This window comes from Pundamilia nyererei, unplaced genomic scaffold (assembly GCF_000239375.1).
Source record: "Pundamilia nyererei isolate P.nyererei 1_Seehausen unplaced genomic scaffold, PunNye1.0 scaffold00037, whole genome shotgun sequence".
In the NCBI taxonomy this organism is placed as follows: domain Eukaryota; kingdom Metazoa; phylum Chordata; class Actinopteri; order Cichliformes; family Cichlidae; genus Pundamilia; species Pundamilia nyererei.
Window position 1 is genome coordinate 3,517,850 of NW_005187438.1, and position 27,832 is coordinate 3,545,681.

The 27,832-nt window shown below is 38.8% G+C and overlaps 1 protein-coding gene across 1 annotated transcript in view; it reads left to right on the top strand.

Moving 5' to 3' along the window:
- Nucleotides 1–27,832, top strand: part of gpr158a (G protein-coupled receptor 158a) — a 92,364-nt gene that overhangs the window by 35,697 nt on the left and 28,835 nt on the right. The window contains exons 3-5 of the mRNA XM_013910161.1: nt 13,950–14,052; nt 18,101–18,327; nt 22,210–22,278. Coding sequence (XP_013765615.1) covers nt 13,950–14,052; nt 18,101–18,327; nt 22,210–22,278 — 399 coding nt within the window. The remainder of the gene's footprint in view (nt 1–13,949; nt 14,053–18,100; nt 18,328–22,209; nt 22,279–27,832) is intronic.

Here is a 27,832-nt window from a genome sequence, read left to right on the forward strand (position 1 = left end):
GAGTTTTTGTTTAGGCGGTGAAACCTATCATTTACGAGAATAGTGCAGCTAGTGCTGGTAAAAATGGTACATAACTGTGGCGACATCACTGTTTGCGTGTGAAGCGACTGATGTGGCGAGCATAAATGGGCCATTAGACTCGGAAGGTTTTTGGCCCTGCAGTGGTTTTACAAGCATACTATATTTGTTCTCTTCAGCATGAACAGATTTCTATCCTAACATTACAATTAATGCAAACACATCCTGCAGTCCCAACAAGCTTGAAAGGAAAACAGCTGATTGGCCCCAACAGTACAACACAAGCCATCCATGTCACGCATTGTTTCCCTGATTTACATCTCATTGGCCAGCAATCTTTCCTTGCAGCCGGACTATAACTTACCAAGATCAGGCAAGAAAAAGGCTGCATATTGTACTGGCAGCTATGATAACGTGCCCTTTATTTGCATGGCAGTGGATGCAAAAGAACATGCAAATCTACTGGGAGAGTTTACTTGAAAACATGAGATACAGTCCCTTAATTTGGCTCATCTATTCATTTAACGTTTAAAAATGACATATGACGGGTTAAACTGATGGGGCTCATTTTAAAACACTGACATTCATTAGTCAGTGTGTCACAAATAAGATTGATTTGAGTTGTATTTGCATGCAAATGTTTTAGACCTCATTCTGTCCCATAATGACTTGTCTTTTGTGCTTGCAATCATTCGAATATGCAAAATTGCCATTTTTTTCTCCCTAAAATTCACCGTAATTGAAAAACTAGTGTTGCTACTTTTCTCCTGCTAAAATGCCTGTTCAGCCCAACACTGAGAGCAATTAAACATGCAATTAAATCTTAGTTTATATTCAATTTGTGTAATTTAATAGTTTTGTGGCTCATTTAAGCCTGACAAGGGGCTTGGGAGCACAGAAAAAAACATGTACTTTAAGTGTTTTTTGGCGGGTTAAGTACATTATTGCTGGTCATAACTGGTAATATATCCAAATATTCCATTTATCCATTTTTTTGACACTCCAAAAATATATAAAGACATGGATATTTAATGCTGTGCAAAGAATTGGTGTATTTTTGTGGTCAGTAAAGGCGCTTTACATGGCCTACTTTTGAGTTACATCCAAACATGTCCTTTTTTTCTCCACTGGATCTTCATATTTCACTCGACATGGCGTACACTCAGGAAAATCCCAGAGTCCCCTGTGGGAACGTGATCCACATTAGCTGAGCAACATTTATCTGCTTGTTTCTCTGACAGCTTTCCCATCCAAGTGTTCCCTCTGCACTCATTCAGCAAAAACGCTTCCCTCTTCATCTGCAGGCCTCCCGTGTATTGTAAGATAAAAAAAAGCAGTTGTTTTAGCACCTTGGGAATTCCCCTGGTGTTAGAGACTCGGCATCATTGTGGGGCAGAGATTCCCTCAAGACGCACATGTCAGGAATGGTGTCACACCGGGCCATGGTCCTTTCAACCTGTGCATTCTCGGTGAAGAGGAGCAAGTTTTAATTAATTAACTGAACAGTTATATCAGGGGGTAGAAACAAGCCACTGATATAACTGTTCAGTTATAGGACTTTTCAGTTTCTGTGATTTCCTTATTCTCCCTGTGCTTGTGTGTCTATAGGTTTTCTCCAAGTACTCCGTCTCCCTACCACAAACCAAAGACATGCATGTTTGGGTTTGTTGGGGTAGGCTCTAACCTGGGACCCTGAATTGGATAACTGCTCAAAAATAGCTGATATCCTGCGATAGGTTGTTCATCCATCTAAGGACTAATATCCTGTTCTTCCTAACTATTCACCTCAAGAAGTATTTGCGTGGATGTTTTCTCCTTTGGTTTCCAAGAACTCTTTCACTACACAGTATCATGTGCCTCCAAGATGTTGAAGGCCCTTCCTCCTAACCCCTGTTAGGTCACCACCTTGTTTTGGTCAAGGAGCTTGCATCAGTGATCCTTAGAGTTATACCAGGTAGGATCACCCATACTGGCAAAGTTGAAGGGTATAGGCCAAGCAAAAGACTGTTGGAGGGTGGGCATAAGGTTAGCACCCATATTCTGTAAAAAGAATTCCTTTGCTACATAAACTTTAACAGAAGGATCTAACATAACTAATATAGTCACAAACATACTGGGTCTCAGAACAAACAGACTCACTCAAATGATTCATAATTCCTCAGATATTTACAAAGCTCCTTCTGGAAGCACTTTTTAAAAAATATATATTACACTATATATTGAAAAACACACATTTTTACATTAAAATACTTGAAGCAAGGCTGCAATTTCTTTACTGTAAAAATTTCAGTGACTATATTGTAATTTATTCAAGTTTTTTTAATTTGTTTTAGAGGACAACACAATAAAAAGCATACAGTATTATATCTAACGTTAACATTCACATTCCTTGAATGACCATGATTTAGTTGACTGAGAATCTACACAGAGAGCAATAATGTCATTTCTATAGTGTGTATGTAGCGATTCTCTATTTTTACAATATTTATATAGTAATACTGTAATTTCTAGTGTCTGTTTACATACATATACAGTTTATTTTAAGAAATAATATCGTTTATGGGGGGAAAATCTACTTTTTTCCCCACATATATGTGGAGGGAAAGTAAAGTTTTTCCCCATATGTAGTTTTTCCTCTTTTTTTTTTAAACTGCAAATTTTAAATGGTGAAGTTTCTGTTTTCAGTATACAGTTTGGAAAAGCATGCAACATTAAAAATAACCCATATCCTCAATATTGAGGATTCTGTTTGTTTTTCTGATATCCTGTTAACTCAGGATAAATAAAACCGCTGATGAACAAAATTAATCTCCCCACTGGACACAAATAAGATGCTCTGTGGGCCACAGTGTTTTCGCTTCAGTGGTGTTCAAGATGACAACATCAAGGTAGAGAGCTGTTGGCCATAATGCACAGTGAGGAGAGATCACAAGATACTTCTGGTGTTAACTGTGGCTCCCTGCCCCCAGCAGTGCAGGCCTCTTTAAATGCTGTCGCACTAATTGGCTATGTGAATAATCCTGGAACTCTGAATTTACGTGGAAACACTTTGAAGGGTTGAATACATTTGCCCCCGGGCAAAGTCTTGCATCCGCTCTACCCAGCCGTAGCAGCACAGCGTCAGCTGACGCAGAAAGCAAACAGTCGGCCCAGAGAGGATAAGAGATGGGTTGAAAGTAAAGGTAAAACATTTGTCTAGGGACCCATGAGACTGGATGTAAAATGAGTGCAGCTGTGTGGCTACAAACAAAAAAATTGGGAAAAGAACAGTGAGGGTGCATGAGCGAAAAGATAAGGTAGTAGCAGTGACAATGACTTGGCAGCAGGCTTCTTTTCACCCACGTCTTTTACTCCTGAAAGATCCTAATATATCGATGAAATGTAATTCCTCATCTAGGTCTGCCAAAGGGTGCCTGAGGATTCTCACTGCTTTTATTCACATTCCTTCAGTTGCTGCCTGTCAGCCTTGTATTAAGAGAATATCGGAAAAATCACAACACAGAAAAATTACATTTCACTCAATTATAATAGTTCAAATGAAGGCCTGATGAACTAGAGATGCTCAGCTAACAAGCTAAGCTAACAGCCTCTGAAATATATCAATGAACAAAAGCAGCAGACATCCCAGGCATTCATGACCTCTGTCCCTGTGCCCACTGACGATGCTTACAGTTCTTTTTTCAGTGCTTATGTGTGTGTTCGTGTGGTGGACGGTCTGCTGCAAGTTGCAAGAATCACTTGCATTGTACAGTGTGGATAAATTTGCCTGGCTAGTTTGTTTTGACACATACATAAGCTGCAAATGTGATTATGAAAGCAATATCCATGCAGTGTCTGTTGTGTGCACTAAGAAGCTCTATGTGTTTACTCGTCTCATTCTGATGGCAATGTTAAGCTCCCCGTAGGCCAGACTGTTTATCTTGCTGGTGTTTAGGCTTTGGTCTTTGGACTGTACCCAAAGCGAGGCCTTGCTGTCAGTGCAGCTCCGCTCCGGTTAAACCCCTGCTAGTTGACCTCGTTTAAAGGCCTGGCTGCCTGTCTAGCTGTCCCTCTGAGCAGGGAGCCACAGTCATCCAGCAGTCTGCAGTGTCACTGCCTCTGTGTTTGCTGGTGAGTCTGCACAAGCCTTAAATTTCATAGCCATAACCAGTGCCAAGATGCATTGCCCCATCTTTGCCCTAAAAGCTAAAAAAAAAGAAGAAGAAGAAGAAGAAAAAAGTACAATACTAGCCCGAAGCAAAAATAAAAATTGACGTCAGACACTCTCTTCTTTTGACCTCTGTGTTATTCTCTATCACAAAAAACAGACAGCTACAAAATCTGTGAACTATATTCTTGCTACTCTAATTTAATTTATCTTCTCATCATTAAAGTGGACTGTTTATGCTCATTTCTAGCTCTATAAGTAACTTTGCATGATCTTTAGCGATCAAAATAATCCTTATTTATCTTAAAATGGGCCACGTTGCTGCTCTTCACTTCATCTGCTGCTTGAAAACAAGCCATCTCATATAGCTTTCTCCTCTCTTGATGCCAAAATGTTTGTGCAGGTTCTCAATCATACAGGTCATGGTAATCTAAGGAGCTTGGAAAGAAAGCGACTGGACTTCTTTAAGTTTCATGACAAGGTTTCTCCTCTCATCCAAGAGTTTCAGCTCTAAAGCCAAATGGTGGCGAGTCCCAGGTATTAAACCCTACTTAGGGCTGTCCCTTAAAAGGGTTGTTGACCCACTATTGATTATGTGCTTCATCACATAAGCCAAAAATAACCCATGACTTTTTTTCAAACCTTTAGAACTGAAGAAGCTTCTCAGATGAGAAATGTCTTCACGAAACTCAAAGAAGTCCAACCTCCTTAGACCCCTTCAAGCCAACTTTCTTCTAACTAGCTGCCCCATGCAAACAGAAAGTTTAAAGAGCACGTGGGAAGCAACCCACACAAGAGACTGGATGGGAAGTCACTTGCATGCATTTTTTTTCAGAGCTCTCACTGAAGGGTGAGAAATGCAACAGGATGCCTGAGTGTTCAGCACACCACGTACAACTTCCTTCAAAATAAAAACAAACATGCATCGTCTAATTTCCCTCGTGCCTGCATACACATCTCGAGCTGATAATTTACTGCCTGCTCTGCACACACATGCAAACAGGATAAATTGCCCTCCTCCTCGTCCTTCTCCGCCTAACCTGCTTTCTGTGTATTCTATAGTTCAGTGTGCAATGATTGGATAAAAAAATTTTCCTCTGGGTTTATGCTGAACTGCAGGATCATTACAAATATCTACAGAGGCTAATTAGTGCTTGATTAGGCGCTATGCTGGACTGGAAGAGCGTGGGCTATTTCAAAATGAGGAAGAGTCCTTGGCAGGCTCTAATTAGCTAACAAAATTAAGGTAGTTCTGGTTTCCCATTCAGGTAGAAGACTCCTGGCCTCTGCATCAATTAGAGAAGATAAACTTGATTTTAGATTTGTTTTTTGTTTTTTTACTTTCATGCTTTATGTCGTACAGAGGTGAGGGAGGAATACTTTGCCTGGACAAAATAGATGTTGAAAGTGTACACAATATTATACTGTTATAATTACTCTAGTTACTTCATAATTACAGCTAACCCTATCTCTTCTCAGACCTATCCTCTTCTTATTTGGTACCTACTAAATAGTAAAAAAAAGAAGTTTACAATGGATTTGTTAAGATTTGGATGTGCAGACGATGTAAGTGCTCTAACGTTTGTCACCATCAATGAAGTCCACACTGTGTGATAGTGTTAAAAATGCAACTTTACAGAATAAAAATCAACCAAACGTCATTATTAAGCGATAATGAAAAGTGTCAGCTAACCACAGTTCAAAGAATACAAGGAACAATGAAAACATGAAGACAAAGCAGAGAACGTAACAAACACCACACAGAAGACTGGACTGTATATACACAGAGGGCTGATTAGGGAAGTGGTGAACAAGGCACAGCTGAATATAATAAAGACAATCAACTAACAGGAAGTAAAGCCAAAAACAAGATAAAAGAGTGAACTACTTAACAGAATAAAGCAGGAAATGAATAACAACCATAAGTGGTGGCTGTAGCTCACCAGCCTTCCGATCATCGGAAGGTTGGTGGTTCGATTCCTGGCTTCCCCTAGTCTGCATGCCAATTATCCTTGGGCAAGATACTAACCCCAAATTGCTCTCCGATGCATCCATCGGAGTATGAATGTGTGTGAATGTTAGCTATAAAGCACTTAGAAAAATGTGCTTGTGCGAATGGGTGTGAATGGGTGAATGCACAAATTGTGTAAAGCGCTTTGAGTGCTCAGATGAGTAGAAAAGCGCTATATAAGAACCAGTCCATTTGTCATTTACCATAACTGGAACAGGGAGATGCTGTAGCATCAATGAGTATTCAAGGGGGGATACTCAGAGAACTAAACACAGACATGATAACAAACTCAAAGTAACCCAAAGATAAAACAAAAAACTAACAGTAGAAGAGTAAAAGCTTAAAGCTTCTTTTAGTATAACCTTAAATGCAAGAGATGGATCTGCAGATTCTTTACATGACCCACCCAGGGTCTCCTCCTGGTCTCAGCACCACCACTCTATGATCTTACAATTATTCAGACTCTGTGAACACTGACTGGTGGTCAAAATGCAAGATTACTTTGAGCAACAAAAAGAGAGAAACCAAACAGACTAAACAACTAATCATCAACACACGTCCAAACATCCTAAAGCAACTCAAAACCCTGAAATAAAATTATGTTGATTGATTTTGGTACTGCAGAAACCCCATGAAATGTAAATAAGTCAGAAAAATTGCATTACCAAAGAAAAATCTAGTATCAACAAACAATACTGTATGATTTTTTTTTTGTGCCAATAATTTAAAAAAGTTTTGGACCATAAGGATTTGTTTATGCCAAACAGAGGCCACGCATTGTTTTTTTTACAACTACCAAAGAGACTACTTATGGGGTCACATGAGTAATAATTTATTATTGCCCATGGGTATGGAAAATGATGGTTCTAATGCTACAAATCCACTGACAGTAATAGCCACAATAATGATAATAACTTACTTGTAAAAACCATTTTAAAACCTGAAGTGGCCTGATCTGAAATGAATACAATTGAAGTGGTGTTGTTATCTGACCCTGCTTTGCCCAAATGAATTAATCTCAAGTTCAATAATGCTCTCTATTCACTGTTAATGCACAGGTCAAAGGTGAGATACAATGTGAGGCCTTTCAGGGTCATTAAAAAAAGATCAACATGGATTCAGGTGCAGCTGTGCACTGCTATGAATCTGAAACATGGCGGCAAAAAGATTAATTTTAGAAATAAACTGTAACTATCTTTGACAAAAGACCCCTACCACAGAGCAGACGCTTAGATTCTATTGATTTTAATACACTAAGTTACCACGGAAACATCCACCAGTGCGTAAACCTCTGCTTTTCTGGTTCCTCCGGTTTTGGGCTCTCCTCCACAGTTTTGGATCCTGGCTGCAGGAATTTGATCCCATGAGTCACAAAAGCATTAGAGAGGCTGGGTGTCGGTTGATAAGGACGTATCAGGACAGAGGTTCTGACACAAAATCTTATTTATTTATTTATTTATTGCATGAGAGCATTATTGTCGTGCTGAAACAGGAAAGGACAGAAACTGCTGGAGGCGTTCTTTTGTCTAAAACATCATCCCACATAAAGCCACATAAGAAATCAAAAGCGATGCTGTTTATCCAAACTATTGAAAATAGTCCTTAATAAGAAACAAACCACAAATTCTCTGTGTCCAAGTCAAGAGTAATATTCCAAGGTATATTATTCAAGTTAAATAAAGCTTGAGCTGAGCTTAAATGGATTTCTGTTTGGTGCTTTTTCAGGTCAAATTTGAATTAAAATTATCACAAAAAAATCAGACATTAATGATTAAAATGTGGTCTGTTAGAGGCAGCGCAGAGATAGGGAGTCTAAGTGTGGATGTGAAGCATGCCGCCAGTTGTGTGTACGTACCTGTTGTAGGCAGGCCATGTGGGTCTGAGAGCACAATGCACTCTAACACAAAGGCACCGAGTCACCATGACAATTAGCGTGTCAGAGTGTGCGTGACTGACAGCTGCCACAGCTGGGAGGTAAACAACAATGAGCAACGCTGATGGATAAACCTGGAGTGTCTGAGGCACTCACTACAATACAAGCGCTGCACGTCTCTTATACACGCGACTGTCGTAAAGAATAAATCTATTTACTCACATCTTATTCTGGGATCATTTCAGAAATAGAAATTTGATTATTTACATGGCTGGAATTTGCAAGACTGTCTTTATATTTCGTGCTTCCCGGTCTGAAGCTGCACGTTTAGCAGGGAAATATAAATTAAAATGAGAAGAAGCAACAGAAGAAAAATCAGAACAATTACAATAGGGTTCCTGCAGCTTCCCTGCCTGGACCATAATTAATAGAAGATGTCATGCATATAGAAGTAGGTCACTGCCTGTGTGTGCTTCCTTTGAAATACCATAACACTGTGTTGTTTTATAAGCAGAGAAGATTTAGCCTACATAACAGAATGCAGAATAGACAATGGCAGTGATATATTTATATTTGAAAGCCTCCTTTTATTGATTTATCTGCAAATACTTTCCTCCAGCAATCAGTTGTTTAGTCAGTTACATCATAAAACGTTCTACATCACAAAAAACCCTTGAAACTCGAAAACATTTCAAACACATTTGATGAGATGCATGTACATAATGCTTGGTATTTTAACTAGATGATCTTCAATTTGACTAATTGTTCCAAGACTTAAATTTCAAATATACTGCGTTGATCTTAGACAATATTCTGTCAGTGATAGGCTCAGGTAATTGTTTCTTGCTAAAAGTCATATTCTTGGTAACTTAGAATTGTGCACATCTCCATAAAACATTTTGAAAGATGTGTTCATTTTCACTCATTTTCAGTTTTACTCATAAGGATGACTTTACTCTATGTGAGCGTCCACCATTATAACAGTGTATATAAGGGAAAGAATTATAGCCCCATGTTAATATTTTACAATATTCATCATTATTTACAAACCTAAAGTGTTTACTGCATCTTGCTGCACAGCTGCTTTGTTGGTAGCAGATTGAACCCCTCCAGTCTTGATTCTTCATTGGATAGATTCAACAAGGTGCTGGAAACATTCCTCAGAGATTTAGGTCAATATTGAGATCAAAGCTTCACACAGTAGCTGCAGATTTTTTGGCTGCACGTGATAATGCGAATCTCCTGTTCCACCACATCCCAAAAATCCTCTACTGGATTCAGATCTGGTGACCGTGAAGGCCATTTGAGTACAGTGTGACATGTGTGGCATGGTCATCAGCTCATCAGAGAGTCCAGTTTTGGGCTTAGGTTGTGCAGAGAGTGACACCCAGTGTGGTCTTCTGCTGCTTGTGGTCCATCTGCTTCAGCTTTAAATGGGTTGTGTATTCAGAGATGCTCTTCTGCAAACCTTGGTTTGCAACGAGTGGTTATTTCAGCTTGATGAAGTCTAGCTATTCTACTCTGACCTTGACTGATAACACATTTTAGCTCAGAGACCTGCTGCTCACTGGATATTTTCTCTTTAAACCCTGAAGTTGGTTGTGTTGGAAAATCCCGGCAAATAAGCAGTTTCTGAAATGCTGTTTAAAAGTCATTTAAATTACCTTTCTGCTGCATCCTGATGCTCAGTTTGACATTCAGTAAGACATCCTAACTATGTCTACATGCCTAATTGCACTGACTTGCTGCCGTGCTATCGGCTGATTAGATATTTGGATTAACGAGCAGAGGAACAGTTGTACCTATCGTCAATATGGTTCATAAAACAATGTAAAAGATACAATTACTGTTTTATGACTAATTTTCTAAGAACATTATCTTGTTTTTTTAAGATGAAAGATTTCTTGTGGCTTTGCATTTTACAGTCCTTTGAAATGTACCAGTCTTCTGCCTGAGATCACATGTGATTGATGGCAGGTAGCTCAGAGGTGGACTGCTTCTCCCTTCAACAAACTCCACATCTGAGCCCCTGCATCAGTCACCACAGCAGGCAGGAATGGGATGTACTGCCAGGGCTATTCCTGGCTCCCCCTGTCACACACACTAAAAATATGCATGCTGGCACACACACACACACACACACACACACACACACACACACACACACACACACACACACACACACACACACACACACACACCTGTCTCTGACAGTTTCTCCTAGTGTCTCCATCAGGTGGGAATATTAACAGTGGCAGGCAGTAGCTGTAGCACGATGAACCTGACCTGAGGTAGTGACTTTTGGAGAATCAGTGGGGAAATCAGTTACCAGACTTTTTGTTGTTCCACAGTCCTCATTTAAAGCAAGAGCAGGTGGATTCAGATGAAAGATGGACAACTCGCCAATATGGCGAATCATCTGCTTTACAGATTCAATTCTGTGATTTTTTTGGTCTCTAGACAGTGTGGAGCTAAAACTATCCAGTGAAATCCAAACAGCTTCCTAAGCACCTTATTTATGCGCTCATTCATTTTATTCATCAATGTCCAATCTGAGTCTCTGGTTTTGAGTGACTTGGCAGTTTGCAGTTACCTCTGGCTGTCATTTCAAGCCAATAATAAGCAAAGAAAAATCAGGTCCATAAGCTGCATAAGCCTCCATTTTATTAAGTACAAAACAAGGTATCAGTAAAATGCAGTTTTACAAAAGAAAGTAATCAAATTCTGCATCTGTAAGACTTTTATAATAATGAACTATATTCTTCTCCCTCATTGTTCTCTAGAGTATCTGTGCTCTTGTTTGCATATGTTATTACAAGTTAACAAGTTTGCAAGATAATGGAGTAGCATATTAAGATAATTACTCATACATCATCACCATTCAAGTGTGTTATTGCTCACCTATGCTTTTAGCAGCATAAGCCTTTATTTGGAGTCACTTCTCTGAGTCAGACCTGATGTACTTAACTCCAAAACTGATTCATAAGCTCCTGCAGCACTCTTTACGTGAAACACAACAAGTCACTAACTCTGTTCATACACTCTTTGGAGCTGCACAGATGGACCTCTAGAACTTCTCATTAAACAACCACACTGAGCTAAAGATGCTAAAATGCTGTGCAGGTTGGGTGATAATTCTGTGTGATCTTCACTGTAACTAAATTTTACAAAATATACCTGCCTTTCACTATAAAATAATTTATTTCTAGTGAGGTTTAAAATATCCTTTAGTCAACAGTATAACAACAAACCCACAGACTGTATATAAAGGATGGCTAAGGAGTCGCACCTCTATTGTAGCTGACCAGCTGGGGGCAACTCCTCTGGCTACATAAAGACTGATGGTCACGTTTTCTATAGCCACACTAAACACTTTGCTAATGAACATTTGGTCTATTTTCTTTGTGGTCACTAGTTTCAAATCTTACTAAATGTAACATGATGTTTATTGGGTAACTAACGTTGCTCTTCAGAGAAAACCAGATGACAGCAGCAGGGAATGCTTTCGGGCATGGCTACTTTCTGAATGAGAAGTTGCTACGGTATGAGCATGCAGTGTCAAACTGTAGTTTGACAGTCAGCTCTAGCTTCATATGTCTGTTTTCAAAACAGAGTGTTTAATACTTTGTTTAAGGCTTCCAGATGGGGCTTCACAAACCAGTGAATCATATCACTGTGGCTACACCCTTCAATACACAGTCTGTGCATAAACAAAAATTAACAGAAGCTACTGTAAAACTTCTTTTAAAGAAAAACTCTGGGCTTTTTTATTCCCCATGAACATGACTGGTGGAAGAGCGCTTAAAAAAGCATGATGGGGGAATATATTCAAAGCATGTGACACTAATAGCATAACATATATAACAAAATGTCAGCGGTTCTGTTAGTGTTCGGTTGTCTCTAGTGTTATTTTCTGCTTTCTGCGTTCCCCTTTATCTGTCGTGATGCCTTGTGGTTAATTAGTTATCTTTTGGTTACTTCCTGTTTTACTTTGAAGGTTTGGTTCCTCAGCTCTTTTATTTCCTGCTTTTGTTCTTTTCCCTCCTTTCTGATTGTCTGCTTTTGCTTATGTTTCATTTTTGTTTCAAACAGTCAAATGTACCCAGAAAGGTTCCTAACTGTTTGGCAGCCATAATAAACCTTCAACAAGTCGCTATGTTAAGCCCACAGCTGAACTATGAACATTAGGCTCCTGTGAATAACTCTGCTTCTTATCAAAACAGATTGTTGTCATCTTTGAAGATTCAGGTTGTCATTGTATTTTTAGTCTTTGGGATTGCCTTTAATTGATTTCCTCATCCAAGCACGTCTTCCTTTTCCTTTAAAATTCCAGCTGTTGGGATAAATTGAGGTTTTTCACTGATGGTTCTTGTTTATATGGCCTGGCTCAAACAACAAAGTGAGATCACGCAGGGTGTGCATTTTCTGTTGATGCTGCAACACAGATGAGATTTGTCGCCATGTTGTTAAGGATTCTAAAATATAAATATACTATAATATACTAAAATATAATGCTATGTGCATATAACTTTATACATTTCTTGACATTTTCCAGGTAAATTGATTTGGGTAAAGGAAGTGGGAGGACATTTTATAAATACTAGACAGCACCCAGTGATTCTGTTTTGTTTTCTCTTTCGGACCGTGTGTTTTTCTAGCCGATAAAGACATGCTCTCTAATGATTTTTACCTGCATTTGGGTCGTCTCTCCGCCAATACTTGACAGATACGTGACATAGAGGGTATGTCTTGAAATAAGCATCTACTTCGTTACGAGCCGTGTGGGTATGATATAGTGTTTGAGTACAGTGGTGAGGAAAATCAGATTCACAGGTGTCAGATTGAGGGTCTTTCTAGGGTCTCACCACTAAAACGACAAGTCGTCTTCGACAGATTAGTGAAGAGTCACTTCATATACTTTGGCCTCTTTAGTGGAATTTACTTGAGGAAGTTGTCCACTGAATAGTAACCTGGTAATTACCTTGGGCTTTTGAGTCCTGGCTGGCCTCTCAAGGCTTTGACTGAGGAGCGCACACTCTCGGACTGAAAAATGCATTCAGCCCTCACCAAGGACCTTGAGAGACAGTCAGAAATAGCAGCCTCTCAAGACATGCCGAGTCCAGTCCGCTGTGAAGAGCATCACAGTGACTGGTGCTTCATTTTGACGTTGCCACCGGCCTTTCCTCTAGATCTCTCAGTCAGGTCACAAACACTTCATAGCGTGTCAAGTGTCAGCTAAAGTACCGTTGCTATTCTGGGCCTCTTGTCGTTTCTTTGGATTCATAAGTCATTATCGTCTTGGTTTAGAAAAACATGTTCACGTTGTGTGGAGAAAAAAAAAAAAAAACAGTAAAGGAGTTTTTGAAGGAGAGCAAGAATGAGAAGGGAAAATGTGTTTGTACAGGGGAGATGATGAAATCTCATTCCCACAAGAAATAGAATTAATGGCGATTCTCTAATCAGGCAAATAAGTCTGTTCTTAATTTAGCTATTAATTATGTCTTGTAATTTGGCAAACAGCACACAAAGTCTGCCAAGGGTGCCCCCTGACGCCCCTCGTGTTTTTCTCTGCTCTTCTCAGTCTACTTCCTATCACACGTTCAATCAAATGGAAGAGGCTTTACTAATTTAATATGGAGAGACGAGGAGGCACAGTTAGACAGAAAGAGGAATCTCACAACTTAAATAATTAGACCCGTGTCCCTCCCGCAAGGCACTTGATCTCAGTCTGTTTGCTGAATGTGGTTTGCGGGCTTTACTTTTTGCTTTGGTATTGACATATTTTAATAGTTTTCACATCTGTGTCTGCATTACAAGATGTCACGATTAAACGCTGTTGATTGTAAAACTTATTCTAGCTTAAACTGCACTCATTTTTATCTCTGGTCTTCTCTTCTCAGTGTTTGCCGATCCGTGGTCACGGATTTGTCTTGGACAAGTACAAGTGCCACTGCAGGAAAGGTTTCTATCATCCCAACAGAGTAGCTGTCAATGGTTTTACAAGTAAGTAATGGCAAATCAGTCACTGTAAGATGATTGTTCCTTGTATGCAGACTTTATTCATGTGGCTGCGTTTAAGTGTTGCTAAACATGCTAACAATGAACAACCCTATGACTTAAAGCAGGGAAATCACAGGTGGAAGTGCGTACATTATAGCCAGTATGTGCCCAATTATACCCTGGCTTTAATTCACCTTTGTTAAATATATTAGTTACTTCTGTGCATATCAAAATGTTTGATGGCATTTAATATTTTCTGGAAATTGTCTGGAAATTTTCTTACTGACTAAATGCCACAGCAGTCCATGAAACGTGGCTGAAAGATCTGACAAATGTGAGTAAACTGAAGGATTGGTAAGTTGTGTTTATCATACTTTTTGATTTGCAACGTCCACAGTTAAAACCTTTGTCCTGGACTGAGGTGAAGAGAAGAGCTGAGTGCAGAATGTAGAGTTTGGTGGAATAACAATGAAAAAGAAGTGCCTTAATTGGCAAAAATCTGAAAAAAACAATGTCAACTGCAGTCACTGGACTAAACAGGGCGTATCCAGACACTAAGAACCAGTAAAACATGGGGGGAAAACTGACGTCTTGATGAAGGTGAAGGGAGGATTATATGTAGACACACAGGACTGATTGCACAATGAGAGGCAGGTGAGAACAGAGCACAGGTGGAAACAGCTAAGGTGGGGTAATTCAAGCGGGTAATTAGCGGAACAGGAAGTAAAAAGCACAGGAGACACAAAGGTAAAAAATTATTATTTAGCATCAGATTTTGCAAGCAGTTTGGCAGCAAATGTTTGGAAATTTTTTAAATGTTTCCACATAATCATCCTTTTTTTTCTCTCACTAAAATAGAGCAGATGAATTAACAATAAGTTCATTTTATTAATTCTGACTCTGCTAAAAGCTGCACTTTATGACGAGGACCGTCAGCTATTTGCGATAACCGTATCCGCCCTGTCTGAAAATTGAAGTAGCCCCAGTACCTGGGGAGGCTAATCTGGTTCGAGAAGGGAAATATCTTTTTAATGGTAGCGACTTTCTCCAGTTTATTCTGTCTGCTGTGAGTTAATTAAAAAAGGCTTTTGCAGACACAGAACCCCAGTGGTTTTCACCTGCCCTCCATCACTTTCTGTGCCATACTTTCATTTCAATCCACTTTCCCTCCTGCCTCATCCCACTCAAACCTCATACAGCGTGTTCTCCTGCGTCTGTTTCAATTTTACCCCCATTCTCATCCATTTCCCTCCCCCTTACCTTCCTTCACTCAGATTTTTCCACCATCTTATTGCATCCATTTTTTACTCTAAAACGTCACACTTCGTGCACAGAGAGCTAAATATATGTTCTGTCTGATTTAGCCAATTTGTGTTGTTTGTGCAAGTTTGTGTGCTGCGAAGGCACACAAACTTGCATGTGCAAGTGTTCAAATCTGCATGAAAGCTCAGTGTGTGTGCATCTTTGTTAACCCAGCAATAGAGAGGAAAAGCAAGCCTGTTAGCGAGGTGTTGTGCTGCAGTTTGGCCCACCATGGGGCCAATAACAAGCCTGTTAATCCACAAGGGGACATCACTGACACTCCTGCAGAGGAAGCCTGTGCAACTCTCTTCCCTTTGTCTCACAGTGATCTTACATTGTGTATCTTGCATATAAATATGGGAGAGAGGTTACTGTAGCTGCGTTTCCTTTGACTGTCACTCAAACGTAGCAGCAACAAACCACTGAGAATGAGCTAAAGGAAATGACTCAGTGCTACCGAGATAAGTACTCCTTTTGAAGGGATCAATGATGTGCCGAGTCATAGCTTTGAAAAATAGGCCAGTTTCTTTTTAAAGGCAAAATCCCTGCAAATCTCTGAGACAATGCCTGCTTCCAATAAAGCCTCTATAAAAGCTCTATAAGTCCAAAATGTGTTATCTATCCAACCACATGGGCATCTCTCAGGGGATTTCTATACAAGCCAATAACAAGTCCACTTCCTCCTTGTTGTCCCCCTGGGTTTGTTTAGTTTTTTTTTGTTTTTTACCTTACTTTACCCTGAGAGAGAGTTTTTTTCTTAAGTTTGCGTACGTTTTTGCTGCTTCCCAATGTGACCAATGTATTTGAGCAAATAAAAAAACAGCTACTTTTGAAGTGGTTATAGTTAGTTTATTCTACGCTTCATTCAAAAACATTTCACAGCTTCTCTGGTCCTGGTAGGATAAACCAAAAAAGTTTTTTAAAAAAAGTCTTTGTGTGTGTTTTTATTAGGGAGCTGAAGTCATCAGCCTTGTATGATATGCCTGTGACTGAACAGGGTTGAGCAGTGTTGACTTTCCATGTTCACACACAGAGATCCATCTCCCTTTTGTTGACACAGTGTCGATGGCTTCTTGTAAGGTCAGAGACGAAGAAGAGTATATATACAGTCGGGATTCACTCTGCCACTGACGCACTTCATCTGGACAGATCTGGAGGAAAATTCAATAACAAGGAAAATTTAAATGACAGTTGCTGTACCATCTGTTCCTATCTTCTTCAAAATATGATGTCGAATGTCAAATTATTTAGTAAAAAAACAAAAAAAAAACACATATACAAATCAAACAGATTTACAGGTCAAGGGTAGTTGTGTAAAACCTAATTCAGTGAAAGTAGATGTTACAGTCTTTTATCTTTATATTTACCTATAACAAAGTGATCAAACCATTCAACCAATATTTTAACTACACTATTGATTATTGTTTCAAATTCATTCATTCAACTTTAGCAAAAAATTTCAACCAACTGGCAAACTGATTTTCTAGTTCTGTTTCTAGCTAACTAACTCTGTCAGATTGTGTTACCATATTAATAAATGTACTTTTTTAAACTCTGATTTATTTTATAGCGCATGGGTATTCTATTTGTTATGTGTTTTCTATTAAATAATTTCTATTAAAGGCATTTGTTTATGCACAGCTCTCTTAAGGCCATGGCATTACCTTGATTTCTTTTCCAGCTGTTCTGTTGTAGATTTGCTCATCATTGTCATGTTGCATGAACAAATTTGGACAAAGCTTTGTAGTTCTTGGGTTTTTGGAGTTTCTCTGAGCATTGCACAGTCTGATCTAGGGGTGAATTTTCTTGAATGTCCACTCCTGGTAAGAGATGGCAACTGTCTTGAATGTTTTTCACTTGTGAATAATCTTTCTTAGTGTACAATGATGGCCTTCTTTACTTTTATAGAGCTGCTCAGACTTGTTTACGATGATCTGCATCTGATTAGCAGAAATGCTATTTACCCTCTTGATTCCTATGGATGGAGGAAGGGTGTACATAGTTTTTTCACACATTCATTTTTTTGTTAAATATTCTGTAACATTGTGTAATATGTTGCCCTGTTGTTTATCTGAGGTTATATTTAACCAGTTTTTGAACCTCTTAAGAACCAGATGATCTCTTTTTATGTCCTGATACGTAAAAACGTAAAACTTGAGTGTGTACTTTCTTTTTCACACGACAGTTTATCATCTAGCTCATTTATTTTAAGTTAACAACTTATCAGTCCCACCATTAATTCTAGCATTTTTCAACTGTTGATCTTTCTTTTGTTTTCTTCTTTTGCTTTATAAACTAAGAGTACAACGTTTACTTCATTATATTTCATAATTCATTTCTATTGTTAGCTAACTGAATAAGCTAAAATTATTTGTCATTTTATCCATTAAATATTTATCCATAACTTTTAGCTGTTGGAATTGCATTTAATATTTCAGAAATGTATTTATTCAGCACATTATGCTCTTGAATTCAGATATTTTTTAGTATTTTTAATTTTTATTAAATGCACTAATTTATGTGCTACTTTAGCCTAAATGAACTTCAGTTGCAGAAAATTGTTGGCGGGGTTATTGTGTCAGTATTTCGGGCCGTTTATTTATTTTTTATTATTATTAAAAATGTAGCTATAATTGTCCTGGAACACACAAAAAATATGAAATCAACCTGTGAGAGTTTTTATTTAGTGTTTGTTTCTTTGAGTATTTAAGATTTTGGGACTTCTTCTTTTCAATGTTTTCTTTGACAGGAATGGGGAGGAAGGGAAAACCTGCAGATAGCAGTCCCAACACAGAGGAGGGATCTTCCAGTGACTGCCTGCCTTGCCAGCAGGGTTGTGCCTACTGTAAAGATGACACCCCCTGTGTGGTACAAGAGGATGGCGCTCTTCGCATGGCTGTGGTCTCTTTCCAGTGCCTCTGCATGCTGATCGTCTTCATTAGCATGGTCCTTATATACCACTTTCGTAGGAATAAGGTAGGTGTTATAATAAAACAATGATTTTCCAGATACGTCATCTTGAATTGGTATTAAAGGGCATCTTCTTCTTTAATATAATCATATTTATGTGTTTTAAACCAAGAATGTAGTCATTAATGCCATGAAGAGCTAAAGTTTTGTGACTCAACAGTGGATAAGAGAGATCTACACTAATTTAATTCACAATTGCAACATCACATCAACATGTTTGATGTTTTGTAGGCCATATGGTCATCAAAGCCCGCTCGAACTAATAAACAGTAGTTCCAAATGTGGGTGGTCACAATAAAGCTTTGAAATGATTTCAAATGAATCGAACACTTCAGAGCAAGTCAAAATCACCACCTTGGATCACGACCAAAGTTTGCAAACACAAAAGCACATTTACTTTGATTCATACATCAGACCACTCACCATTCAATCTGTTTAATCTTTTACTTATGATGCGTGGTTTATATGTATATTTGAATGATGACACCTGGTTGAAATCTCCTGCTTAATTTAGTAACTTCACTAAGTTTTACATTATTTACATGACCTTGAGACCATGCACCTTTAAAAAGAAGAGTATGAATGTAAGATGTGATGCAAAGTAAAGATTGAGATTTAGCTCATGCAAGAGTGCTGCCTGTGGTACGGTGGGGTCCTATAATCAGTCACAGAGAGTGAATGATCAGCAAACGTGGAGAATACTGTATTTTACTCGTTTCTTACTCGAGCATGGCATGAGTTTGCGAATTAGTCACGTTTATTTTTGTTTTTGTGTTTGTCTGGTTTTTCTTTGCCTGAATGAGCTTTTTCATTTGACAAGCCCCATACCTACTTTCAGCTGCTCCCTTTAGGGGTCGCCGCAGTGGATCATCCTCCTCCTAGTTCCATCTCATTGCATCTACTGTATCACCTTTCTAGATCTCAATTTCTATCTAAAAAGTGAAAAAAAAAAAAAGAAAACAGGCTGGATGTGCTGGTAGTGGAGGAATTTAGAGACTTAGTCAGGTTTGAGATTTTAAATGGACTTAAAGGCTTAAAAAACTATTCTGTTAAGTTTAGAAAACGATTGTGGTTTGGGTTCAAATACAACGGTTGTCCTTTTTTTTTTGCCTGGGTGAGGATACCTATACAAATTTTGTGGTTGATCAAAAGAGCTCATTCATTTTTTCATGTTATTGTGATGTAACCATAACCTCTGACTCTAACCCCCTCTAAGTCTATACTTTCCTTACATGAAGAAGTACATACTACTTACACGAATTACAAATTCAGTCTAATTCGCAGCATCTCTTTGGTGATTCTTTTGTTTCTTGGATCTACGTAACTACTTTTTTAAAAGTGGGATTTGGCTTTTCAACTCAATTCAATTCAATTTTATTTATCTAGCGCCAAATCACAACAACAGTCGCCTCAAGGCGCTTCATGTTGTAAGGTAGACCCTACAATAATGCATACAGAGAAAACTCAACTATCATATGACTCCCTATGGGCCAGCACTTTGGCGACAGTGGGGAGGAAAAACTCCCTTGTAACAGGAAGAAACCTCCGGCAGAACCAGGATCAGCGAGGGTCGGCCAACTGCCGCGACCAGTTGGGGTGAGAGAAGGACGACAGGATAAAAGACATGCTGTGGAAGAGAAACAGAGATCGATCCTCCAGGAATCAGTCCTGGAGTTTTCAAGTACCAGAATTAGACTAGCGTCAGAATGCTGTGGAGGGCATTGAGTTACATTTGTTAGTTATCAGCAAGACTATATTTTAGTCATTTACTAAGCAGCACTTTGATGACACAGATTCCTCATCAATCTAGCAACTCAATTTGTTGATGGTGTCTGAGCATCGCTGCTCTAATATGCCGGAAAATGAAACATGCATTAGAAACAGAGTGTTTTATATATTAATACTAATATTCAAAAGCTTTGCGACTCAAAACACAGAACTACCTCAACACACACTCAGGATGCTACACTTGCTAGGATCTGCAAACCGTAGCAGACAAACAGGAGATTCAGTTTCATTTCACTACAGGAGCCAACTCAGGTGTGAGACCCTACAATGTTAGAGAGAAAACCTCAACAGTCAGACAACCCAATCAAGTAACCCTTCTGTGACAGTGGGAAGAAAAAACTCCCACAAAAAGCAGAAGGAGACGGGGTGTGTATTGCGTACTTTTCCAGGATAAGAAAAAGTGAGATACCATATGGGGAAAACTGCGACTGCTCCCACTGTTCAGTGTTACCTGAATACACCGTACAATGTCTCGTGTTTTGGAACAAAAAAATAAATATATATTCATGTCAAGACACAAAACTTGATTTTGTATGGTTAATATTTCAAACATTTTTTCTTTAGTTTAACATCTACCTAATTAAATCTCTGAACTTTTCAGCCTCCCATTGCTCCCGTTGTTTCTGTCAGTTAAGTGTCTTAATTACTAGCATTGAATTGAGCATCAAACATCTGAGGTTTAGCCTGAAGATGCTCCACATTCCTGACAAAGGAACTTCTAGCTGCTCTGTCTTCCACACCCGAGGACTCTGCCATTACAACGGCTAGAGTTCATCAAAGGATCATCCCCATTATTAAAGCAGATGGATGTTTCAGGTACTCCAGGGCTTTGTCATAATTTAAAGGCTACTTATATAATTCCAATTAATGTCATTAAACTAAGTTTAAGATTTTGTTTCAAAGTCCTTTGCAGACTTTTCAATTACATTCATGCAATTTAATTAAATAAGTTTATCTGGTGCACCAAGAGAGCCCTTTTGCTTTCTTTTGCATGTATCTTTAAATGGGTGGCACAGCTGTCCTCTGCTCTCTGAAAGCCCCCCTCAAGCGCCTTGTCAATTAGAGGACGATATGTTGCTAAATATCTTACACAAGAGGTGCACACAAAGCGCCTGCAAATGGTGGATGCTTCTATAAAAAGTGCTTAAGGGAGGAGCTTTTGCTTTGCTCTTCTCCTCTTTCAAGTAACAAGGAACAAACCTCCATCCTCTTTAAATCAGCCTTGAGTATTTTGACATGCTGTGTGATACATTTTTAATATGAATAAAAACTTTTTGGCTTACAGAATCGCCTAAATGATACCCTGTTTCTGTTATATCTTTTAAAAAGTGGGCAGTTCTGTACATGTTATTTGGTTTATTTCTGTTTACGGTACACACACATCACAATTAAAGCTGTCCATTTATGTTTTTATATTAAAAATTGAAAAACTTTCTTCTGCAATCTGTTTGTAATGTAATTGAAGTTGGTCATAGTGACGAACCACCCAACACTACAATTGCTCTTTATGAAGCATTTGAGTCTCTTTGACATCACTGTTTTGGTGTTATGGCCATTGCATGGCTTTGAAATGTGGTTGTTTGGTGGATTTTTCTTCAGTGAAAAGGCCCCAATAAAACCTCAGTAATAGTTAGTTAAGCCTTTGGTCCTTCCTGGAGGATCGGCCAACGACAATTTTCCACCAGCACAGTCTCTCCTGAGCTGCCTTATCCTTTAATGGTTGGTTTAATATTGCTCTGTCCACTGCTACAAGTTGATTTTGCTATTGCTATATTTTCTCGTCACCAGACTGAGAGTATTTGGCACAGGTACTGAAAGAATCAGGACTTGGCTGCTGTTGTGGTTCTCTGCATCTCTGCTTTATACAGATTTCAAGTTAAATAATCATAGCTTGATGTGTTGACTGATCTCCCTGGGGCTACAACAACACCACTAGTCCCACCACCCTGTACTAGTAAAAGATGAACAACTTGAGCTTGTGAATGTCTTTGATACCAGTTGGCTAAACATATTATTCCTATTTTGTGCTCAGATTTCTTATATATTAAATGGTCGATAAATCAGAAGTTTAATAATTGTTGTGTGTTTGTGTTTCCACAGAGTATCAGAGCATCAGGTCTTGTCCTGCTGGAGGCCATCCTGTGCGGGGCTCTGCTTCTCTACTTTCCAGTAAGCCTGAGACTCTTGTGAGCTTGTACATGTGTCGCCGTGCAGCCTTGGATCTCTTCATGCAATCATTTTTTGAAGTGTTAGCTGATAATCTACATGCCATGCTCCTTTGAGCTGAAAATAAAAATGTTCTCCTTGACTGAAGGCTGGCATTCAGCTCGACCTTCACTTCACACCGTCGCTCATTCATCTAAAGCAAAATCACATATCTGAGAACAAAGTTTCATATCTGCAGCAGCGGCACAAAGTGGGATTGTTTGCCTTGTCAGACAGTGCAAACCCCAGTTCATAAATCATACTGTTCAGGTGCTTTTTTGGTGGCAGCTGAATGGAGCTGTGATAAGCAGGGATTTCACAGCCGAAGTGTACATGTGATAAAATGGGACTGGCAGAGACTAACATCCCAGGGCTTGTTGGTGACCCCCTGCTAACTGTACACAGAGCTGGCCAATGAACCCAGCAGCCTGTCAACACTACCATCTGTTGACCAGCCACTCACGCTGCTTCATACGCATTGTGTTAATTTAAAACCAGCACACAGAATTTATTTTTACTGTAACCTTTTAAAGACTTTATTATTTATATTTATTCTTAACACAAACTACCATCATTTGATCCAGTTTCTTTAGTTCTGAACTAAACTTATCATTAATAGTGTCTTGAATTCAAGATTTATTTTTATTTTTAAATTCATTATTTAGTACTTGAGCTTCTGCTACGTCAGCCACACCCAACCCCTGCTGCACTCTCCCTTTAACCGATTCATTGATCTATTAATCCATCAATCTACAGATCAATTCTTTCTTTCTTTTTTCTTTGCTTCACACATACATTTAATCGCTTTGCTTTAAAGACACAAGGATTCAAATAATTGAGTAGATACTTTCAAAGAAGACCTACTGTGTTCTTCTCCACCTCCATATTTCTAATCTTGGAATCTGCTGCAGCGTCATTTTATAATTAACAGTTAACAATTAACATTAAAATTTGTTGTATCTTTAGTATATACAGTCCTGCAGTTCATTCTCTGTCTGAACAAAACCAGGCTCCTGTCTCTTTAATCCTCACCTCCTGAAAGTATCTTCTAATTGGCAGCCCCTCGCCTGGCTTCTCCAAACAAAACTAAGCCACGCCTTCACGTCTCAGAAATGCCCATATAAGGAAACGAGCTAATCCCAGAGCGATATAGGAATAAAATAAAACAAAACTGACCATTTAGAGCAAGGGTGGCTTGATATTTTTCCTCATGCGACCTCACTGATTTTGATAAAGTACAAAAAACAAACAAACACTGCACTGTGCGCCCAATCAAAAGAATGATAAGTAAACAGCTGAAATACGTTCATTTATATATTATAATATATACCTGCATCAGTGAATGAATATAACATAAAAATTCACAGATACAAACCGAACAGATACATGGTCATATTCATGAATATGAATTAAATTGTTTAGCTGTATCACTGATGGAAAAAAACAACTAAATAAGCAAAATTTAGTATATACATATTTAACATTTATTTGGGCTGGCTTCCTAAATATATTACTAGACACCAAGTATTTAAATATATATTATTATTATGTTATTATTAGATATAGATTTACTTCCATTTGAGACACTGATGGGATCAATATACAATTGGGCAATCCCCACACTTGTATTTTAGCACTGGTGAACTCATCAGTTTTCTACTGTGGCAGGATCTGACTCCACAGTCTCGGACTGCAGCTGCTGGTATTCCATGATCTGGTCTGACACTCCAGAACGTGCAGCTGGCTGAAAACTGTTTTATGCTGGTAGTTTACTGAGGCTTCAGATGTTCACTTCAGATATGTCTAAGCTGAAATAACAATGTTGGTCCCCTCAGTCCAATTGGATTACCAATGCTGGTGTCAATACTGATGCGCCCATACCTACAGTACTGTCCAAAAGTCTTCTCTTCTTTATGTTTTGTTTCCAAGGAGTCACTTTTTTTTCTTCATTTTTAAAGTAGTCTAGAGCAGTAATTTTTCAGGCTTTCCAGAGGCCTTTAAAGGGCTTTTTTGGACATTGTCTGATTTTTTGATTTTCAGTGTGTGTACCTGGTATGGTTTTGCTTTTTTCAAACATTTGAGTATTTCCAAGTAATTAGAAGCTCAGTGGAGAGACAACTGATTCTGTTATATTTTGTATGATTTATTTAAGAAATATGTGTCACCCACAAACACAGACGTAAACACTCTGTTGAAAATGTGGCTTTTATTGGTTTTTGATTGGAGGGGTTTTTAGTTTTAGGACTCAGAGTCAGATTGAGATGGTCTCTAACCCCCGTTGCATATTTTAAGCACGTTGATTTTAGAAGTTTTTGGCTCACTGGAATTCTCTTGACCTGATTGTTTGAAATGGTGTCCATTTTTAAAATGAACAACTTAGACTGTAAAAGGGTATCAATGTGACAGCAACTAAGGGATATAAATAAACATAATGATCCTATTTTAAGATTTAAAGCTTCTTCAGTGTGTTAATGGGCTTTGGAAATGGATTTCTTATAATTCAGGGAGAAATTGAAGTAGAAAATAAGAAACATATTGGATTGTCACTTGTGGTATAAGTTTTGAATACTGCTAAATAAGAATAAATGTAATTCCACCCATGTAAAATATCCACTGAAGCTGTAAGCTGTGCGACAGATTAAGGCTCTTTCTTTATTTTACTTAACAAAAAAATAATGTTTAACAGTGTTATGCAATCTATACCAGTGAAAATCAATTCAGGTTTATCAGTGACACTGTTCAGCCAGCTTCTGCAGTACCTCATTATTTTTTGCAGATGAACACCCACATGCCATTGATTTACATGAAACCACCATTATGTCTTTCTCCCAGGAGCACGGGGCATTGGCTAATTGTAATTTAGTCGCAATCACGTGGAGATATATGCTTAGCGAAGCAATGCAAAGTAAATGTAATTAAAGCCAACTGATGTAGAGCCGAATAATCAATGCAATTTGCTGTGACAAGATCCTGGAAAGTAATAATGTTTGAAATCTGCGAGTGAAAGCAAGCCCGGGAGTCAGGTTATTGGTTAGTGAATGAATGAATAGCAGATGATATTCTTGCATCCAGCTGGAGTAGTGATGGCAGCGGAAGCTAAAAATAGATGGCTTGTAAAGAGGCTGTACAAAGGAATTTGACTTTGTAGCTCACTCTGTAAATCCTACCTCATTTAGAGATTACAATGCTTTGAAATGTTCTTGTGGAATAAATGCAGGAGGATTCAGTTTGATCGTCCGCCATCAGCCTGAACACGACAGAACTTGTTTTGATAATATATGATATATTGGCCCGATTGTGTGTGTGTGTGTGTGTGTGTTCGTGCAAGGGGAAAGACATCTTTCTGCATTTTACTCTGCAGCATGCTAGATTGATCTCCACCCTGATGCATTTCCATGTCTCCCCTGTGAATCCCACATGAGCCATGGCTGCGAGGGCGAGGCACATCACTCCCAATCTAAATATAGATTCAGAAATATTCCACCGTTGCTGCCGCTGCTCCTATTTTAAATATTTCCACTGTTATTAAGCAGCAGGAGAGCTACATCTCTTTCTGCTCCTGTGGCATTCAGCTTTGTGAAGTAATGCGATTTCCCCCCCCTTTTTTCTCTCCTGGGTGTGTCACATGCAATAACTTCAGTTTCCCCCCCACTCCCTCCTGCTTTGAGATGAAAGGGGAGGAGGGAGGGACAGACAGTGCAGAGGGAAAGAGGCAAAACTATGGCAGTGCCAAAACTGACTATTTCTGTCTGGCTGCGGAGATGGAGAGATGGACACGCATTTGTGAATCACAATGTGATCCTTGGATGAACTTGCCAGTTTGCGTCTTTGTGGCTTCTTATTGACGCTGTTGGTGAGGCTTCGATTGGAGCAAAGTGACTGTTTGGATCGGCGCATTTTCCTTTCAGGTGGAGCCAGGAACACATTCAGATAGGAAACTTGACTTGTAAGGGAGATAGACATGGAAATACAGAAAGCTGCTTTACTGAACATGACTTTACTTATTTTAGTTTTCTACAGCTTCCAGAAGAGAGAGACTCTTCCACATTTGCCTCACTTGTGCTCCATTTACTCATGTTTTCTGTGTGTCACTTTAATCCTTGTTGATGTTCTTTCACTTGTTGTTATTTTCTATCTACCTTCTAGCTTCTGTTGCTCTTAGCAATGCACCTCAGTACTTGTGATGTCAAATATTCAGTACTTGCCTACTCTTTTCCTGGCTTATGTTTGTAGTATGTTTAATTACCTAATAACTTAAAGGACGTCAAATTAACAGTTTTGGAGATTTTAGACATTATTTTTGGCCCGTTATTTTCCTATGATCGAATTCATGGGAAATTTACTTTTAGGACTGGGGATGCTGAAAAAGTGGGCAATCCCTACTGAGCTCTATAGATGTGAAAAATTAAGGCCAAGGGACACTAAAGCTCATATAATAGCTACTACTGATCCAAAGAAACAAACATATCTTCATGATCAAATTCAGGTTATTTACTTGGGTTGAATTAAATCTACTTCCTTTAATTCTTCCACATCTCTGTAGTCAGTTATGGAAAAAATGCACATGCATATGCACACACATTAGAAATCACCTTTGCCAAAAATAAGGTTTCCCCTGCAGAAATCACATCCTTGATTCCTTTACCCACTCAATGCAAGGAAACCCAAGTCACCCATTGGTGGAAAAAAATAACAAAGCACTGCAGATAACCAGTAACATCCATGTAAATGTATCATATGAGGCTTCCCAGCCCTTCTTGTGTGCACTCCACTGCAGTCTGCCCCAGAGACAGCCCTCGTTGTTGCTCTCTTCCTCCCACACCCCCTGCGCTGCTGCTCATGCATTCATAAATGTTAACACATATGTAAAAGTGGTAATAAAGCGATAATATCAAATTTACTATTTTTGATTTTGGTCAGTTCACTTCCCAGAGATCATGTCTTAATTAGATTTTCCTCTTTTTCCCCTTCTAAATAACCAGGCAGCTGATGAGTTTCTGTTGTTTTCTATTCTGTGTTTACCACTTTACTTTAATTTTACTGCCCACCAGTATTTCATATTTATTTATATTGCCAAAAGTCCATAAGTACATCCAATTCTTAATCTATAGGAGTTAATATGATGTCAGCCCATCTTTGCAGCTATAACAGCTATAACTCTTCCAGGAAGGCTTTCCACAAGGTTTACGAGTGGGTTTATGGCAATTTTGGACTTATCCTAAAAGTATATTTGTGAGGCCAGAGACTGATGTTTGACGAGAAGGCCTGCCTCGCAGTCTCCATTCTAGTTCATCCCAAAAGTGTTCTTCAGGTGCAGGCCAGACGAGTTGTTCCACACCAAAGTCGCTCATATAAGTCTTTATGGACCTGGCTTTGTGCACTGACATACAGTCATGTTGGAACAGGAAGGGGATGACTTATCTGCAAACACTACCAAACTAAAACTACAAGTTTCACTAACTAGCAGGAGTGAAACTGTCATGCTGGTTGAGAATGTATATCTTCAGAATGAAAGTTG